Source organism: Prinia subflava, chromosome 4 (assembly GCF_021018805.1).
Source record: "Prinia subflava isolate CZ2003 ecotype Zambia chromosome 4, Cam_Psub_1.2, whole genome shotgun sequence".
NCBI classification, from domain to species: Eukaryota; Metazoa; Chordata; class Aves; order Passeriformes; family Cisticolidae; genus Prinia; species Prinia subflava.
Window position 1 is genome coordinate 67903340 of NC_086250.1, and position 14147 is coordinate 67917486.

The 14147-nt window shown below is 35.7% G+C and overlaps 1 protein-coding gene across 5 annotated transcripts in view; it reads left to right on the forward strand.

Annotated features, from left to right (window-relative positions):
- UPF2 (UPF2 regulator of nonsense mediated mRNA decay) overlaps nt 1–14147 on the forward strand; it is a 53416-nt gene that overhangs the window by 16914 nt on the left and 22355 nt on the right. For all 5 annotated transcript variants that reach the window (XM_063397049.1, XM_063397046.1, XM_063397050.1 and 2 more), the window contains 6 exons: nt 4884–4992; nt 6184–6297; nt 7265–7381; nt 12330–12515; nt 13037–13240; nt 13870–14145. In XM_063397049.1, coding sequence (XP_063253119.1) covers nt 4884–4992; nt 6184–6297; nt 7265–7381; nt 12330–12515; nt 13037–13240; nt 13870–14145 — 1006 coding nt within the window. The remainder of the gene's footprint in view (nt 1–4883; nt 4993–6183; nt 6298–7264; nt 7382–12329; nt 12516–13036; nt 13241–13869; nt 14146–14147) is intronic.

The window sequence follows — 14147 nt, forward strand, 5'->3', positions numbered from 1 at the left end:
CTTAGACTTCTGTCTTCAGCTCTGCCATAATAGAGAACTTTCCATATTTGTAAAATAGAAGTGGCTTTTTGGCTGTTCTGTGACCATACAGTAATGTTTGTACCACTGCCCTGCATTGTTTCCTGGTGCTGTAGGTTCCAGATTGCTGAAATTGATTATTAACTCTTGGAATGCTTTTGGAAATCATTTATTCTCTTTGCATAATCTGCTAAATTGTGCTGGGTGACAGTGATCTGGAGGAACTTGTAGATGTGCACAGCAAAAGGAGGTACTTTCAAACAGGAGCAGCATGATAAGGCTTGTAAATTCAGCAGTGTGGTTTCATAGATGGCATGAAAGCAAAAGTTAAATTCCTGCTATATTGCACTGTTAAAAATGTGTCTGTGATCAGGCTGTACTATAAACAGAGTTAGAAAACTCCTAGAAGCATACATAATTTCCTCATTGCCACCCATTTGTCATCTTCCCAGTGGTAATTCCATTGCCCTGCAGATTTGTATTAAAAGTAATATTAACTTTAAACCCAGTAATTTTTCTGCTGGAACTCAACAGAGCAGGATGGATGGTGAGGTTGCCTGGAGGAGCTGTTACTTTTGTGACGGTTCTGGTCTCCAGTAGTTGGAACTAACATTGAAATGAATGGCTCAGCTGATCTTCTCACTGTTGGTCTTTAATTATAAATATGAAATTTTCCTAATATTAAGAAGCATTAACATTTGATGTACAATTTTTTTTAGTTCCTTTTCCTGCTGTCTGCTGTGGGCCCTACCTGACTAACGAATACTCAAGCTACCTTGATTCTTTTAAGATCTTTAGTTCAGTTGTGTTGATGTGCCTGCATTGGTAAGCCCATCTCTGGGCTTCTCAGCTGGAGAACAGGATATTGACTGAGCTGCTTGTTCTGAACACAAGCAGCTGGAATGTAAATACCAGCTGAACTGCCTATGGATGCAGACAATTTGAAAGGGCAACCTATCCCAATATTTAAGTAAACTGTATTGCTGCAGTTGGTAAAAGAGCAGTTCTGCTGTGTGTCTTCAAATCAACATTCATAATTCTTTCTGATGTAGAAAATTCTATATATTCTGTAGCACACTGCTTTGAGACTTTGTGTACTGTGCATTAACAAGGATTTTGCTCTGTGTATCACTTCACTGAGCTGTGATATGGTTTTACCTTCCATTATTGTTGTTCCATACTTGTTTTTACTAATCCAGGATTTTTTTGCAATATCTCTCTGGGATACTGTGGGAGAACTGTGCTTGTTATGCTGATGTTTTTGAGGAGGGTTTTTTGTGAAAGCTTCAGCAGAGCAATGTCCTTGAGGATTCAGATAAAGCAGTATGTTTTCCAAAATCATTTAATTTCCAAGCATATCAGTTAATGCTGTTTATGTTTAGCTGCTTTATTTGCAGCCATAATGAGGGATTTCAGTGACAGAATAAATTCTCTTTCTTCTCCTGAGATCACTTTTGGGAAATGTGCAGGCACAACAGTTTCATCAAGAAAGTGTAAAACTGGTTTTTTGTTTGAGGTATAGAACAGACACTGTGAAATCAATGTAATTATGTAGTGTTGCCAGGGAGCTTTTCTTGCTACCACTAGGGTTGGATAGATTGGGACAAATCAGGATTCTTTAGGACATAAAACTTAATTTGACAAAAAAGGCCGTTTCTTCCTCAATTCACTGTAAATCAGTGTTAGAATACATCTTTGCCCTGCTCTGTTGAATACTGATGAATGGATCACATTTACATTTTCAGCTGTGATTTGAACCTTCAACCCAACAGAACAGAAGGCCTTTTAAAAAGATTTTTCAATGCCAGTACACGAGTGGCTTTCACATTTGCATTGAAGGATTGATTTAAAAATAAATATTAGTCTTTTAATCTAGGACTGCAGACAGTGATTTAACCCATCCTGCTCACAGCTTCAGGACTTGGGTATAGTTCTTTTCTGTCTAACTGAAACATCTTCCTCTACATAGAATTATTTAGCTTTACCAGAATACTGCAGTTCTGTAAATGGTTTTCTTTTACTTCAATATGAGAAATCTGAGATCTCTTCTTCGGCTTTAAATTCCAAACAATTCTAGAAAAGTGATAAGCAGTATATAGGAGCTGTTGTGGCTTATGATATTTTCTGATGTTCCCATCTATGGTGATCTGTGAATTTGCAGTAAGAGATCAGTTGTTCATGTGGAGTTTTTTAGTGTTATTATTGGTTGTTCTTAATCTAGAACTTAGCTGCTGATTTTAACTCAAAAGCTGCATGCCTCCAGTGTAATTACTGTCAGCTTTTTATCCTGAGACTTCTCTGTCCCAAGGTCTTTTTGTTCAGTTGAACATATCAGTGTTTCAGTGGCCTGTTTCAGTTGAGGATAAAATTGAGGGATGTGCTTGAGATCAAAGAAGTTTTATGTCCTTGCAAACAAATAAAAGCTGAAAGTGCTTCCCTGGGAACATTCCAATTCCACATCATCCTTCTCTTCCACTGAGCAGTGTGGGTGGCACTTAGTACCTGTTCAGGCCCTGTGAATGCACTGCTTTTATCCAGTATGATTATGCTTGTGAGGCAGGAGTTCTGGCTCCATTGCTTCATTTTTTAAGCTGTCTTGTCTTGTAGAATCACAGAAATTAGGAAATGTACAAAATGCCTCCTTCACTTTCCTGGGCTTAAAATTTTGGATGCATCCATTTTAGAGAGATTGCAATTAGGACTTTGAGGAAAGTTTTTCTGTAAGTTGGGTTATGATTGGTTTTGTTTGTTTGAGCTTTTTTGTTTTAATAAACTGACATTTTAAATGATAGAAAAAAGATACGCTCTTAGATATTTTACTGACGTGTAGCTCATGTGAGCCTGAGAGCCAGAGTTGACTAGATTTCAGTCTGTGCTATGTGGTCTAAATGACAGTGGTCAGAAGTGGTGCTTTTTGCTGTGCTGGTGAATATTCAGGTGCCTGACGTGGACTTTAGAGAGTGACTGACTCATCCCTGATGCCAGATCTTGCTTTGTAATCAGAAGAGCAGGAAGAGAAAGCAATCCTGTGGGGGTTTATTAAAGTTCTTCCCCCTTCTCAAGAGAAAGAAATGCTTTTGGAGGGAACAACCAGTAGATGGTGCCACTGATACTGGAATGTCTCCACTGCTGAACATGAATTTTTATCTCCCCTGAGAGGGAATTAACTCAATTTCTGATTGCCAGTTTCAGCATAATTAACCCAAGGCTTTTCCTTATTATATTTCACCTATTTAGAAATACCCAGTGTCAGTATGCTTCCCCATGAAGAAACCTTTTGTCTCCTGCAAGGGAATAACAACAATGTGCTCTAAGACTTTAATTTTCCCCCAGGTATACTCAGTTTACAGAGATGAAATTATTAGCTCTCAGCAGGCAGGTACTTGTTGAGACCAGAATAAAACTTTATGGTATTTGTCTTAAAAGAGTTGCAATGCAGAAATCTCCTCAGTTAAAGACACCCTCTTAGTTGAGCCACAGTCCTCTCTTAGTTTAGCTTTTGTGGGTGTGTGTGAAGCAGTGAGACTTTCACTTCTCTCAAAGTTAATGGCTAAATGCTTAATAGCGTGGTAGTAACTTGCTGTGGGTAGTCAGCCTTGACTGTGTGTTCCAACAGGCTTGAAAAATGTAAATACTACTTCAGTTATTGATTAACAAAAGAGATAAAAACTGTTAAATAGGTAACTGAGATACCCACAATATTTCACCAGGAGTCTTGTGCCTTATCAGGAGTCTGCCTGGTTATGCTTTTGGGGGGAGCTGATGCTTCTAACTCACAATTTAAATACATAATTGTCTCTTTTTCTCTAAGTATTAAATGTCCTGGAAATTTGCTCCAGTGACATAGAATCAGAAAGGAGCCAGTAGTGATTGCTTTGTTTTGGGGTTTTTGCTTTGTGCCAAGCTCTATGTACTGTGCTTTTGGATTTTTTTTGTCAGCATATTTTTTCTTTTTCTTTTCCTTTCCTGAGCAACAGGGAAAACCTTAATCCTTCATAAAGTGTAAACTCAAGATGGATTTTTTCCTTACAGGCAATTTCTCACTAGAAGAATGCAAATTTAGGATGTTCCTCTCCACTTACTTTGGCTTGTTCTAGAGTTCATCTGTTTACTGCATTTACTGAACATTCTGAAAATAAACTGAAAATACTTCCTTCAGCTTGTTAAATGATATTATGAGGCCTGAGAGTACAGTTGGATTCTCTGCATTTAAAACTGATATATACACAGCTGGTTTGCATAAATGTGCAAAGGAAATGGGTGTGAAGGCATGTAATTAAGAGAGCAGGAAATAAGGAAATTCTACAGAAAACTTGGAAATATTACCATTTGTGGGAGTACTAGCAGAGTTTTTGGGAAAAGGATGACCACATCACTTCTGCTCAGCTTTGTTTTATGTAATAACTACTACATTGATTTAGAAGTTTCCCATCCTAAAAGTACAGATATTCTCTACCTTTCTGGTTATGTCTGCTGCTTTTCAGAAAAAATAGAAATACCTTGCTATAACCCATGTTCTTGTCTGTAACAACATTTTTTTTTTTGCATGTTGAGATGGATCTGAATTTTCTTTCTGTTTGGTAATTTATTGAAGGTCAGATTCTGTAGTTGATGGTATTCAGCATTTTACCTATGGCAGGAGTTGAAGAGGGAATTAACTACGAAATATTCCAACAGGATGTGGTGGTTTACTGTCTTGTGTTATTTTTAAATGATATTGCATTCTGAAGTGGGCCAGAAAATAGCATGTATGTAGTACTGTCAGTGCATTGATTCTTTTCACAAGTAAAATGGTATCCATATTTGTACACATAAATACATTTTCCTCTATAAATTGTCTGTTTTATCCTCTCCTTTGTTTGCAGATTGGATTTGCTACCATTTTATGCAAGACTGGTTGCCACATTGCATCCCTGTATGTCTGATGTAGCAGAGGATCTCTGTTCCATGCTGAAAGGGGATTTCAGGTTCCATGTATGTTCTGGTGATTTAGTTTTTTACTAAAACCAAATTAACCAATCTCATCAATCATCTTCTGGGGAAAAAACCCATTTTGTGTTGTGCAGATACTACTTCTAAAATTCAGTAAATATTTTTCTGTCAGCTCAGCCGTTTTAGAAAAGAGAGGAGAAATGTTTATAACTTTGTAAGTCCTTGTAAAAGAGAAGTTTTTGCAATGTTCCATATATGCTTACATATTTATATAAATGAACTGTACAACCCTTACAACAGAAGTTACAAAAATTAGAACCTCTGCTCCATCTGTGTTAAGAGTTTCCTGTAAATCAGTAACTTGCTTTTAAAAGGAGACCTGACCTATTCTAACATTTCTCACTACAAGGCTGCTGTTGTACTGATCATGATAATCATATAGTATTTAATTAAAATTAGATATTACGATTTTCATCTATCAAAATTTTCCACACAAATGTATATTTCAGTTTTGTTTCCTTCACTTTCTTTCAAGTGTTGTATCAAACTTGTTATGGTGCACAGTGATGATTCCTTCACCATTTTCTGAGTTTTGTGGCACAGATTTCAATTTTTTTTCTAATATTGACAATAAAAGTGTGTATAAATTGCTCAGACTTACTTGAATCTTAACTATGTTAAGCTAGCTTTCTCAGAAAAACCTTTTCATGTTGGGGAAATAGAGTTTTCTATTTTGCAGATAATGTTTAGATGTAGAGATATATTTGTGTTTTGCTCCTAAATTTATGCTGAATGTCAGTAACTTTAAAGGTTTGCACATTATTAAATCTGACTTGAAAAAGCCATCAATGTTTAATATTTCCTTGAGGACAGTACAAGTGGTCCAATTCACATAGAGACTTCTTACTGATTCTGAAAATATGGAATCTAAAATACTTTATCAGTACTTCACTGTGCAAAGGAGGAGGATCTATGGTTGTAGGTATATTAGAGGAATTAATTGTTTTGTGGGATGGGGAGATGGAGAAAAGAATTAAAAATCTTCTGAAGAAACAAGTCATAGGGAGAGTTTCAGGAAACCCAATGAGAAGTAAAGGTGGAGCTCGAGGAACCAAACTGATACCAAACACTGCTCAATTCCCAAGTGGATTTTGTGCCTGTTCAGATCAAAGTAATTTAGAAGAAGTGGGGATTTTTGAGAGCCTACAATCAATTTTTTGGTTGTTTTTTTAGGTAAGAAAAAAGGACCAGATCAACATTGAAACAAAGAATAAAACTGTGAGATTTATTGGTGAGCTTACCAAGTTTAAGATGTTCTCCAAAAACGATACTCTCCACTGTCTAAAGGTTGGTGTTGTGATAGTCCTGCACTCCTGTGTTTGCTGATAATGTATCCCCATTTTATTCCTTTTCACTTACCTGCTGCTGATATTACCTGAATTCATTACATGGGATGTTTTAAAGCCTGGTGTCTGTGGCTGCTGTGTATGAGGAGACTTTTATAGCTGCTATAGAAGTTAGAATGTTTTACCTCTTCTAATGGGAGGAATATATTGAAATAAACTTCTACATTTGGACGTAACCAAACTGCTCATCATTTTTTGCTAGTATGGCAGACATTACTACTTAGTAATCTCCTGTACATTACAAAACTTCCACAATGTTGAATTCAGTGAATGTTTTTGTGGAGAAAATAACAGTAAGGGAGAGGGAGGCAAAAAGCATTTCAGTGATGCAAGGAGAAGCTTTTTTGCCATTTTAGCAGCTGCTTTTGTTTGTTGAGGAACAAAACATCTCTGGGAAGCATTAATCTCTAGGCACATCATCTCACTTTGCATGCTGATAAACATTCAAACCTTGATGTCAAGTCCCAAATTAAAAATAGGTTTTAAAAAATAAAAGTGCCTTTAATAAAAGATGCATGAGACTCACAGCTTAACATCTTGTTGTGCTTAACTGTTACGCTTAACTGTTGATGCTTAACTTTCTATGTGATTAGTTTCTATTCACTGACTTGTTACATATCAAAGCTGAATTCCTAAATAAATCATAATCACTCATAATTTCAATTTTCTTGTCTATAAAATGCTGTAAAATGAAAGCTGTATTAATTATAGTTATTGACTTAAAACAGTGCAGTTAGGTGTGCTCTGAGGTAACTGTGCCCTTGTGCAGTATTATTGGGTAGTTTGGGTGAGGTTTTTCTGCCAGTCTTTCAAAATAACTCATTCTTCAGAAGCCTAAATTTGGGATCTATAGACTGTTGTTATAAGATTTTCAAAATGAGAATAATCTTTCTGTAAATACATACTAGATGCTTCTGTCAGACTTCTCTCATCACCATATTGAGATGGCTTGTACCTTGCTGGAAACCTGTGGAAGATTCCTCTTCAGATCACCAGAATCTCACTTAAGAACCAGTGTGCTTTTGGTAAGAGAAAACTTATTGTCTTGTAGGGGAGGGTGTCAGGTTCTGACTTAAAGCAATTACTTCTTTTTGAAACTATTCTCGAGAACTGCAGTTGACCTAAAAACCTCTTCATGACTTGAAAGAAAATGTAAAAAAAAGAATTCAATTTCTGAAGTAAAAAGCTATTGCTTTTGAACTACTAATAATTCAGAGACAGGGCAAACCCAGAGGACGAGATTGAAAGAATATTGTAGCTGTACCTGAACATGCCTGAAATAGTGTTTGAGGGGAAAAATAGTGGTGAGTGGAACCAGACATGATTTCAACTGGAAATGAAGACAATTGTGGAAGAGGTGATTTCTGTGTCCTGTATAATCATCTGGGGCTTTAAATGTGAAAAAAAAAGTTTATGAAGACACTAAGAGAAGCGGTTTTAGAAATAGAGATTGGGAATTAAAATAAGATTAGAATTGTGATCTGTAAATCTGGAGAAGTACTGGCAAAGAATTATAAATAACAAGAACTGAATAATATATTTACTGACTTGGGAGACAATCCTAAAATTCTTTGTCCAAGGCAGGAGACTGAGTCAGATATGGTTGAAGAAGACCTTCAAAGATAGATTCATTTTCTCTTAAACCAGTAGTCTCTCTTCTCATTCTCTACTTAATAGAGAAGCAGTTGCATACTTTGGTATATTGTTGTACAATTTATTTCAACAAAATACTGGTTTTTTCTGAACCTCTCTGAATGTCAGAACATCTGTTGAGGTAGTACAGTCACGAGAGGGAAGAGATGGGCAAATAACCTGCCAGTTCCTTGACTCTTGCTTTTTATATCTTGAAAGGTTGGAATCTCAATTTTCTAAAGGTTTGTAGCTGATGTGTTGTATTGTGAAATATATTCCTTTCCATAATCAAGTATTTTTCCCTTGAAAACCCCGTTCCATTGTCTTTAAAAGACATTTCACTTGTTGCCATCACTTCTTGGTAGTTAATAAAAATTTTAGAAGTTAGGAAAAATGAAATACTTATACCAGAGCTGGTTTTTGTAACTGCTTCTAGTGTTATGCACTACAAAAATGCTGACTGTTAGCTGGATTGCTGGAATCTGCTGGATGAATGCTAAACATGGCTTAACTGTGAAGTGCAAGACAAACCACAAACAGTTTGAATTACTGAGCCTTAAACCTCACAAGGTTTTGGATAAATAGTCTTTTCTTATGCATTAAGGAACCAGGAGAAGGTGGAAGATGGCAAATAACTTTGGAATTTCTATTTATTGAGATGTAAAATAGGCTAAATAGATTTATATCCTGCATCCATCCTAATAGCTGCATTTTCTAACATTTCCCTAAAAAACCTACAGAGATTAATTTTGACTTAAATAGTCTTATACAAATTGGATCATAGTCTTATGGTACAAGTTACTGTGAACTGTGGAATAGATTTCTCCCAAAGCAAGCTGATGAAAATCTTGTGGTAAAAATCTAAGCAATTGTAAAGCTGATCTACTCTTATGAGTAGAATTAAGGCCTCTTGATCCTCTAAATAATTTTTGGTTCTAATCTTTTCTGCTGATGATGTATTTTGTAATAAGATTCCAAACAGGCTGCGTGTCTCCTATTAAAGACAATGTTGCTTTGTCCTAGTGTGGAAGAAAGTCATAGTTAAGAATGGATTTTAAAAGTAATTAAGGAAAAATTACTCATTGAGAAATAAAGTGCTGTATAAGAGTGTCACAAATTTAGTGGCACTAAGTAATTTTTCTAGAGAACATTTAGTGATCATATTCTGGTTTTGTGCAACTACTTCATGTTTTGCAAATTATTTAGGGATTCTTCTTTTATTAAGACAATGTTTTTTTCTAGTAATGGTCTTCTTGGCACATCTTTCAAGTTCAGTGTCCTTTTTGTAATTTAAAATACTAATGTCAAACTAGATTGGCTTTAGGATTGATTTGTTGATAAATGAATTACTTGAATTGGAGATTTGAAAGAAGATCAGCTTCATCTTGATCTATGTTTCTGTAACATAAGCAAATTAAAATGTCAAATTCTTATACTGTTGTGATCTTGCAGAAAGAATATTTGAAATTCTGGTGTCAAAAGCTTCCTAATGCATTTCTAATCATTTAACTTAGACAATTGTCTTAAGCATTAGGGCCAGATCACTTGTGTTGATAAATATACAGAACTTAAGCTACACGGTGACTTCCTTCTTAGTGTGACTGCTTTATTGGTGGTGTTGAAACCGTGGGAGATGTTTCTGCAGGCAGAGGTTGTGGTAAAGTAAATGCAGTTCATGTAGAACTGTGTTAATTCACTAATAATAATAACAACAATGTGCTTCCAGGAAATTAAAAATTTCCATTTTTAACTGCCGGAATGAGTAGCAGGGCAGAACAGTGCAGGTATTAAAAGGAAGGAGGAGCTGAACAGTTTCAGATACCATCATATCTGATGTCTGAATGTCAGCCATTCTGAAATGCTTTCCAAAATTGGAATTCTTGAATGTTTAGGTTTTGATTAGTTACTTTTTTCTTTTTTTTTTCCCTAATGGTCACCAGATTTTCTTTTGAAATGCTTCTGCAATATGTGCTATGTGCAGAGAGATTTTGCTACTCACCAAGAAGAAAAACCCAAACAGTTTTAATATTTTGACATGGATAATTCAGTGTTGTTTGTGGTCTGTTTTTATCAAAGGAAAGAGAGAAACCTAATCTACAAATGTAATTCTTTACCTGTGTAGTTCTTAATTTTAGCCTAGTAAAATGAGGACCCAAAGTAGCTGATGAACTTAAAGCACTTCGGAGTGCAGGTCTTGCTTTTTTCTTGTGAATTGCATCAAGGTTTTTGTTACTGCAAACAGTGTAGTCTTATGATTTCTCTATCCTGCCTGTCTGTCTGATGCCTTAGCTGAAAAAGGACTGAAACAGTTCCTTGAAATGCTGAAGATTTTTAATAAGTTGAGATTAAGGCTAATACAATCCACTTACAGTTAGAACACACACTCAAGACTGCTCAAAACCCAATAAATTACAGTGATGTTGAGACTTCAGTTAGTGCATATTGTCTCTTCTGGGAAGAAACATTTTAATTATAAACTATGCTTTATAGTATAGTGTATGACTTTTTATAACAGGAAAATACACAAACTATGTAGGTTTAGGGGTTTAAAATGTTATTTGCAAGCCCTTTTGCCATTTTCTCTGTTCTGCTTCACTTTTACCCACTGCATTTTTCAGTTTATAATACAGCATTATCAATGCCTTTAAGGCAGCAAAGGTATATACTGTCTTGCTCTACCTAGAGAAGGTGAAAAATTTTCAAAGGTAACATTAACATGTATGACATGGTAAAGTTTGGGAATTTTCTACTCTTAAGTGTGTTTTCCCCCACATAAAAGAATTTATGGACTCAGTTGTTAAGTGCTGTACATCTGTGAGGTGCCGGTAGGAAAATGTGCTGCCACTGACAGAAATTTCCCCTGTGGAAAGGAACAGTCTCCCAGGGAAGCAAAGGAAAGACCATTTGTGTCGTGGAAAAGGTTAAGAATGAAATGCCTTAGGGTTGGTGTCAGATGGAGACCTTCCTGGTGATAGATGACTAAAATCCAGGAAGAAAATGACATTATTTGTTGGGTTACTGTGTTACACAAAGCTGCTCTTCCTCATTGAATTAGCAGCTGAAACTCGGGGTTAAGGAGCTGTTTGAGTGCATTGACATTTCAGCTGAACTGAATCACTGCCTTGTAAAAGAAATTTTAAATTATTCAGGTTTAGTGGAAAGGCCACCAGCATGAAAAGTACTGCTTTCTCACCAATAATCAATGGAGGTTTACACTCTTAGTTGGTTTACTGGACTGCCTGAATGGATATACTAACATTTGTGTGGGGACAAAACAATACTTACATATTAATTTTGTTTATCTTTTTGAAGTTTTAAATTACTGTGTAGCCAGCTTCCAGTAAATAATAAAGTTTAAACAAGTGTGGTTTCCTGATGAACCACCACAGAATGATTAGAATTGTAGCATTCTAATATTTAGAATATATAGGATCATATGATGTACAACAAAATTTAATGCAACTTGCAGAATTACACCTATATACATATAAATACACAGATACATACTAGAAAGTATTGAATAATGAAATTAGGCTCATCCTCAACTGTAAAAATCAGCCAAATTAGATCTACTATTTTAGTTGTACAGAATTTTTAGATAGAAGAAATTTTTAAACCCCACAAAATAAACTTTAATTTACATATCTGAAATGAAGTATGGAAAAAAGATTGTATTAAGTGAGGAAAAGCAGGACAGTCCTGATAATTAAGCACAGTAGTTAATGTTGACTCTTACAGAGTCAAAAATCAGACTTTTGTCTGATTTTTTTCTGAAACATTATTTTATATACTATTTTCCTTACAGTCAATTCTGCTTGAGTAAGCAGCAGCAATGGAACGTGGAATAAGGAAAATTCTGTTGTCTAAACCTTTGGAAATTCATATGAAGCCATCAAAAACTCTCTGGAGTTACATGCTGATGTAAAAAGTAGATTGCCAGTTTTATGATTCACTGTGTTTATGCCAAGATATCAGTATTTCAGCTACTTTAGTTAAATAAAATCTAGTTAAATAATGTTTTAAACAGAGTTTCTAGTAGTTTTATGAACTATGTATCTGAACAGTAGCATTAAGATTTAAAGTTAAATCTTAAATACTTCTCCAAAATCTTTTTTATCACAAGTGAAACATGATAAAAATAGGGATCATAAAGAAAAATTACCATGGAAAGAGCAACACAGAACCAGATATATGTACTTGGTCTTTTTTTCTCACTACCCAAGCTTTTAACTTTCCTGCAACCTTTCATATTTACTGTATCCCAAATGTAACTCTAAAAGCCTTTGGCTTGAAAATGTGGTATGTCAGCATCTCTAACTGGTCATTTGCATTTGTTTCCAGGAACAAATGATGAGGAAAAAACAAGCAATGCATCTTGATGCACGCTATGTTACAATGGTAGAAAATGCCTATTACTACTGTAATCCCCCTCCAGCTGAAAAAACTGTGAAGAAAAAACGTCCTCCTTTGCAGGAATATATCCGTAAGCTTCTTTACAAGGATCTCTCCAAGGTCACCACAGAGAAGGTAAATCCTTTCAAAATCTTTAATGCAGTTTTGACTGAAAGTGATGTAGTAGTAACTTGGGAAAAGGTTTGGGCAGAGCTATGGTTTTTTGCAAGGAAGAGGTATCATTTTTGTATTCATAAATAAAGTGGTTTTATTTCTTTTATTGGGACACATAGAAGCTCCAATTGTGGACCTGTGTTCACAACAGCATCAAATGCTGAACAAAGGGAGATTGAGATGGGAATCCTTGTGTTCTCTACATTGTGTTGGATGGGTAAGGGACAAAAGACTTCAGTTAAATACAGACTGTAAGAGCAAGGAAATCATGGAGCAGCCTTGGACAGCTGGATCAGTAGCTCAGGGACAGCAGTTGCTCTTCCATAGCCACTGCAGGTCTGGAGGATGCCTGGAAGGGAGAACAAGGTTGTTTGCACGTGCTTACAGGGACTTCATCCCAACCAGGAGAGAGGGGGGATGGCAGGGAGCATCTTGATATTTTACCTGCTAAAATGTGAAGCTTGTCTTAAAATTTGGTTTAGGTGCTGAGACAGATGCGCAAGCTGCCTTGGCAGGATGCAGAAGTTAAGGACTATGTTATATGCTGTATGATCAACATCTGGAATGTGAAATATAATAGTATTCACTGTGTAGCCAACCTCTTAGCAGGGTTGGTCCTTTACCAGGAGGATGTTGGAATTCATGTTGTGGATGGAGTGCTGGAGGATATTCGACTAGGAATGGAGGTAAATGCTCAGTATTCTTGCTAAGCTATGCTCATCTATTTATGTGGAAAGGAAAACAAAACAATTGTGCTTAAAGAAAGGAACCCTTGGATTCTCTGATTTTTTTTTTGTGTCTGATGACTTTTCTACCTCAGTTATTTGCTTTGTGTAGGTTTATTTAAATTAATAGAATAACTGTACCAAAAAAAAAGCCAACAAAACCAAACGAACAACATTACATAAGACAATTGTTTTGCCTCCCTTATCATAGTAAGGCCATAGAATTTATTCTTTGTTAGTGTAGACAGATTTACACAACATCAAGTAACTTTGGAGACCAGTCCATATTTTAAAAGCTGTTATAATTACAAGAATTCTTTGGATGATGAAAATTCATCACAGATTTAAGATGGAGTATATGCTAAATGTATTGGAACTTAAATACTAGCTGACCAGCTTTCATAACTACTTTTTAGTGTTTACTTTCATGTAATGTATGTAGCCATAAATAACCATCTTTTATTATAAGAAATTCTGTCAAATTTTTAATACACTTTTTTCCTTTGTAAAAGGTTGGTTGGGTTTGGATTTTTTAATTTTCTGTTTTGTCTGCACGATCGAGTGAATTTTCTTGTTCTTTTTTGATAAAGGTTAATCAACCAAAGTTCAACCAACGGCGGATCAGCAGTGCCAAGTTTTTGGGGGAGCTTTACAATTATCGAATGGTGGAGTCAGCTGTAATATTTAGAACTCTGTATTCCTTCACCTCATTTGGTGTGAACCCTGATGGCAGTCCTAGTCCCCTGGACCCTCCAGAACATCTTTTCAGAATCAGACTTGTCTGTACCATCCTCGATACCTGTGGGCAATATTTTGACAGAGGATCCAGCAAGCGAAAACTTGATTGCTTCCTTGTATATTTTCAGGT